The 6,173-nt window shown below is 44.8% G+C and overlaps 1 protein-coding gene across 2 annotated transcripts; it reads right to left on the bottom strand.

Annotated features, from left to right (window-relative positions):
* LOC112987081 (mediator of RNA polymerase II transcription subunit 18) lies at positions 1–4,184 on the bottom strand. 2 transcript variants are annotated; one of them, XR_010385773.1, is made up of 3 exons: positions 3,999–4,184; positions 787–3,835; positions 1–490 (listed from the first exon to the last, which is right to left on the bottom strand). XR_010385773.1 is itself a non-coding variant. In XM_026106771.2 (2 exons), exons 1-2 carry the CDS (start codon positions 4,069–4,071, stop codon positions 3,282–3,284), a joined length of 627 nt encoding a protein of 208 aa, XP_025962556.1. In that variant the 5' UTR covers positions 4,072–4,184; the 3' UTR covers positions 1–3,281. The 2 variants fall into 2 exon arrangements, 1 of the variants encoding a protein (XP_025962556.1); XM_026106771.2 differs by having other exon boundaries at positions 1–3,835.
* Between the last annotated feature and the right edge of the window lie 1,989 nt (positions 4,185–6,173).

Genomic DNA, 6,173 nt, shown 5'->3' with positions numbered 1-6,173 from the left:
TGAGCCAAGCCATCACAAACCAAAATTATATTTAAGCCTTTGTCTTCTCTTGTACAGAAATAACATTAAGAACATTTCCATGGGAAGAACGGAGATCCAGATCCTTTGCCAGAGGATAAACTCTGTGTTCTTTCTAAAGTATGGAGAAGTAAGAACTGTGCCTCTGCAGAGCACAGAGCTTCGAATGAGCTTCAGCAGAGCAAGCTTTCTTGATAGCAGAAATAGCTGGTGCTTCATGGATCAGTAATGATCCTGCCTCTATTTGTTGTGCAGGGATTTCTGCACTCTATATAGTAATCAAAAAAAGCTGTAGAAACATTCCAAGAAGGTATGACTGGAGAAACAGTTTGAGACAGAAGGCATTATTAGGACAAAAAGAAAACTTACCAGAAATCTCTAAGAGCTTGGCTGTATCAGGCCTTAGGTAATACAATGGAATAAATGCAGAGCCCTTATCTGACCCTGTTTTTGTAAAATGCAGTTATTTTAGCTGGAAAAAAAAAAAGAAAGAAAGAAAAGGGAATACAGTTGCATTCTTGGTCTCTTAAGTTATGCTTGTAATTTAAAAATACACAGTTGCTAGTAAGGACAGGTTGGGTTCTTCTGTAGTCACATGTATAACTAAAGATAATTTGGCTCTAGATAATGAGTTAACAATAGGTTAAGGTTATACCATACAACTTAATCAGTGTACTACTAATAGTATTGCTATTATCTTTAGTCCTTGGCTATAAAAGTCTTGTAGGAGGAGAAAAATATATTTCATTAGATAAAGAAAGCATGTACCTGAGTTTTATGTGCCTGAAAATGTTCATTTTTCCCAGCTGTAACCACTGACACAATGCTGTTTCTCTGTACACATCTGCCTCTTGTATGTGTAGGACTGCAGCTAGAATATAGAGAGCTTGGTGATGTGGATTGCAGCAATTTTTAGGGTTTTTTTTTAAAAATAGGTTTTAAAGGTTAAACTAAGTCTCCTTAAAATTAACTTTTTTTGAGAGAGAGAGGGAGAGAGATTAGACCAAGCAACAGTTTAGTCTGTCATTTAAAGCTTAAACTTCTGTTACAGGGACCTTCCCATTCAGTCCCCTTTGCCTGAGCTGGTTTGCCTGGAATTCCCTGTGGGATTTTTCTCTCTACCACCATTAGAGTAACCAGCCTTTTTTCCCCCCCTTACAAAAAGCAGAGTGCTTAAATGTGCATAGTGGGGGGTGTGGGTGTGTTTGTGTGTGTTTTGTTTTTGAGGACACTCTCACTATTACATTTTTAGAGGAAAAAATACAGGAACAGGGAAGATCGGAAGTGACTATACACTGAAGACTGAAGTCTGAAGTTTCTTTTACCATGCAGCATGTTTTTAATGCCTCAATTGAGCCTCCGGGAGATAAGCTGACTTCTTCATTGTTACTTTTCTGAGTATTTAGACTAAAGCCATCATTGTTGATAGTCAATAGCATGAGCATATACAGTCTTCTATAGTCACTTCAGCAAGTCTTCTGTGTTTGTTTTGTCCCTGTATGTGCTAATTATCTTCCTTTTCTTTTTTCCAAGTTATTTTCAGATGCAATGGGAAAGGCCTATCTATTTGCTGTTTCCTATGTATCTGTGTATGCCTAAAGGAAAGCACCTTTTGAAAGCTAGCATATAATGCTGAACTTTTCTGATTCATTGAATTGCTTTCTAAAATTTCATGTCACAAGAGACAGACTGTGCATCTTCAAAGCCTTTGGCAAGGGAGATTTCCAGCCAGTACTACACAGGCAGGATGTGACATCAACCCTGAGGAATACCACCAGATGGAGTGGGATTGCAAGCTGAGCCATGGAGCAACCCAGCAAGGTCAGCTTCCTCCTACGGCCTGTAAAACTATGTCATGTAACAACAGGAATTGTATAGAATGATGCTAAAGAAACAGATCCAAAACCCCAGGATAACATGCAATCTAATGAGAGTAAGTCATGCTTCAGTATGGACAAAATGTAGATGTGTCCTCACCCTCAAAATATTTCAAGCCTAGATAATGAGCAAAATCATATAGGCTGTGTCATCATTTATATCCTGTTTGGAAATCATTGCTATGTATTCAATGTAATGGCATTCTTTAGCCAGTTGGCTTAGTGAACCTGTGTTAGAATATTTAGTTTTTCCTACGCCTCCTGACTTAAAGCATGCATCAGAGGACCATTTGAGATGCATGCACTCAATGAGCACTAATCCAGTTAACATGGTTTAACCTGCCCAAATTCCAGTGTTGAAAACTTAGTTAACTTGAAATTTCTTCCTGAAGTTTCATACAGGAGTGGTATTTGGAAGTCATTACCCTTAGCTGTTATACACTGAGTAGCATGTTAAAAGATTACAGTGTCTCTGGCAGAGGCTGCTGCATTTTAGTAATAAGTGAAATGGTTACCTTCTAAGCTTCTGTAAAGTATGAGAAACTTAAACATGCGTTTGTTATCTTTATTGGTTTTCCCAACCTTTTTTGTTTGAACTATAGTTGGAAACTCTCAAACATATTTCAAGTATCACTGAATTCAAGGGTAAGCAACTATCCTACTATTGACATGCTAAACAAAATGGTTACTGTAGTAAACTTCACAGCTGTATGATACTCTTAATCGTTTTTAACTGAAACTTACTTATTTCAGTTTTTTCTATCACCTAGAAGGTGAGAGGGTTCTCTAATATAAAAAAGTCTGTAATTTACTATCTTATTAGCTGAGATTGTCATACCCAACTTCAGTGAAATAGACGGAACAGATAAAAAGAGAATCTGAATACCTCTTGTGATTGTAATATTGTTAAACTGCTTTTCAATTCTATTTTTGGCTATTATCAGAAACAGTTTCACTATAAAGTATCATCTGTTCTAGCTGTTATCTATATTATTACTATTTTACTGTAAATAGGTATACACTTATTCTCTTATACTGTGTACAGTTCCTGGTTTTATGCTTATGTTAAACACCACTTTATCTCTTGCATTAAACAGATATTACTTGGAAGAAAAAGAATTGCTAGGTAGTATATGAGAATGGTGTCTAAAAAAAAGCAGCACTGAGATGTGGATACACAGAAGGATGAATTCCAGTAAGTTTGATGTTTTGGATTGTTAGGCCATATGTTTTCTAACTGATTTTTCTCTAATAAGAAGAGGAAAACTACTGATATATTATATTATCGCCTCCCCCAGTTTTGACTTGCCCTCAAAAGGTGTTTTGAAGGAATAGCCTCTCTGGAAACACTACCACAACCAATGCCTTACTTGCCTAGCTTTTCAATCACATTAACCTTTTGGGGTCAATTTTTTCCAGGTGAACTAAAGGCTTTAGTTGCTCAGCAAAGTTCCTCATGTCATCAGAAACGACGTCCTGTCCTGCTGGCGCTACCACGTTAAGCTCAACAAGGTAGGAGAGAGACAGGGGCTCGATGCTGTCTGTGTTCCCTGGCATTAGGATGCGGAAGATCTTGTACACGACGATCTTCATGATGCCCTTGCGGAACACGTGTCCCTTGGCCACAAACTCGTGGTCCATGCGGAAGCCCATCTCCACCAGGAAGTCCGTCAGGTTGTCCGAAGTAGCGATGTCGACGCAGTTGCGCACCAGCGCGTGCCGGTTCTTGTCCCCGATCTCGGGCTGGCCGAGGTAGCGCAGGTGCCAGGGCATGCCGCTCTTGTCCATGGAGCGCCGCGCCCGCAGCACGAAGGGGCTGGCCTGCTGCCCCTTCAGCAGGAACACCATCTCGTGGTCCAGGAAGGTCTCTGGCTCCATGTTGTCGCACAGGCCGCGCAGCCGGTGCAGCAGGCTCTCCAAGCTCTGGTCCAAAACGCTGCCTGCAGGGGACGGAGGAGGCCCCTGAGCACCCCGCTACGCGCACCACCGCCCCCCGCAACAGCCCCCTCCCGCGCCGGCCCCAGGCCCTAGGACAAGGACACCGCCGCCCCCCTCCCCGCGGCTCCCGTCGCGCCGCCTGCTGCGGGCCCGGCCCGCGCCTACCTTGGAGCAGGTACTCCATCATGTTGATAGTGCCGCCCGTGACGGGCATCATCGTGACGGGGGGCGCCTCCATGGTGCCGCGCAGCCCGAGCCCGGGACCAGGCCGCCCGCGACGCGATGCGACGCGACGCAGCAGGGCCGGGGCGGAGCCGCCGCCGCCGCGGCAGCGCCAGCGCCCCCCCGCGGCCTGGAGGCGCCGCGCGGCCGTTTCCCCGCGAGGCGCGGCGGGACGCGGCGAGGCGGGGCGGGGCGGGGCGGTGCCCCTCCGCCGGGGGCGGTGGCCGAGGCGAGCCCGGCCGCCGGGGACTGCCCCGGGGTCAGCGGCGCGGCGGGGCCCTGGCTCGGGGCCGGCCCCGCCCTGCCTCGGCCGTTGGGGCCCGCGGCCGTTGGCCCCAACGGCCGCGGGGTTGGGGCCGCCCGTTCGTTGCGCAGCTGAGCGGGTGCCCGCAGCGCTGCTTCCGCTCGCGGCGTTTCTGGCGCTGCCTCGGCGCGGAGCAGATAAGGCCGTTGCGGGCAGTCAGTTGTCGTGGCTGTCACCCGCTGACTTCTGTAACGCTCTGCATAAGGTACTTGACTGTTCTGATTAAGCAATTAGACTTTCTTTTTTAAACCAGTATCGTCTGTACGGAATCAGCACAGTATGAGGGAAAACGTGCTGTTCTGTGGTGTATACTGGTATTTTCAGTTTAAATAATCCACAGCGTGCTGCGTGTAATTGACTGTTTTCTACTAATCTTACATGTTTTAAAATTTAAAATGATAGTTTGCTGATTTTTTTGTGTTTTTGTGGCGTTTTCATAAGCAGTCACTAGTTTGGTTATAGCTAAAAGCAGAAAGTCTCGTCTTTGGTTTCTCTTTCAGTGCAAATCACTAGTAATGCTTGTGTAAAGCTTTCAACAGCTGTATCCCAGCTTGCCCCTTACTACTTATTACAGTTATGCAGGGTGACTGATTTCTGCAGTCAGTTTGAGAGCTGTAGGTAGGTAGGTTTTTGTTCAGTACTGATCTAAGTAAAGATACAGTAACAGAGAACTGTTTTCAGATATCTGTGATGACTGCGTAGTATAGCGAGTAGATAGCAGAGCGTGAAATAGGAATTGAGATACGATTTTAGAAAGCAGAAATCCAGCCCCTCAGTTTCTCATCGGGACACTGCAGATTTTGCCACCTGTTTTAGAGGGCAAAGCCTCCATTTTGGGAAGGAATCAGACGTGGCTGGCATGAGTCAGTTCCATTCCATCTTGCAGCTCACAAATTCAGAGCTATTTTGATTTTCCGATGTCACTTTTGTACAGCCCTTGTCATTTTTGAACCCTGTGTCATTTTTGTGACAGCCCTTGGTGCCACATGGAAAGTAAACAGTGTAATGCAGGTCTTTCCATTATCAGTTATTCTCTCCACACAGTAGTGGTGTCCCCTGTCTCCCCTAAATAAATAATATAAATATTGACACAGGTGGAAGACCTCCAAATGTGAAATTGCAAGAATGTACTCTACCACCATAGTAATCAATTTTGTTTAAGCCCTGGTATGTCAGAGCTAGTTGGGAGAACAGCCCTAAAGGGCATAGCAGAGTGACTGCCTCCCTTGGTGTGACTGAAGGCCTATTTTCTGAGAATGTGGATTAATGATTATGCAGGCAAAAGCATAGCCCTTGAGGTTGCCTTCCATTTGTTCTTAGAGCCCAACAATTTATTACAGGGCAAAGGGGAAGCAATTTGGTAAACCATGGTGTGGTAGCAGCTGGAGAGCTGGAAGCTCTCCTAGTCATGTAATGAGCTTGCACCTAGTCTTGTAATGAGCTTGATTGATTGCTAGACTTACCACAGGCTGGTCTTTCAGCTGGTGGTTCTAGGTCAGGCTGGTCATCAGTATAATTTTATGGCACAGTTACTTCATCCCTATACACTTCTCTGGAAGAGGGGTGGTCCTTATTTGGCTGTTGTGGAGCTCAGCAGATACTCTTGCCAAGATGTAGTTTTTGTTTTCCCCTAGATATCCTAAGAGTCCTAGTAGGAATGTTACTGGATTCTGTAATTGGAGAAGACCTATGAAAGCTGGGGCTGGAGTCCCTAATGTCCCATGTAGTACATTAAGAAGCTGACTGACCATAAATCAGTTGTGAAGATGGGAAGTTCTAGGTAATTTAGCATTATATAATATACTTCACAGGCC

Source organism: Dromaius novaehollandiae, chromosome W, assembly GCF_036370855.1.
Source record: "Dromaius novaehollandiae isolate bDroNov1 chromosome W, bDroNov1.hap1, whole genome shotgun sequence".
Lineage (NCBI taxonomy): Eukaryota > Metazoa > Chordata > Aves > Casuariiformes > Dromaiidae > Dromaius > Dromaius novaehollandiae.
Note: the sequence above shows the minus strand (reverse complement) of the source record. Positions and strands in the feature narration are given on the sequence as shown.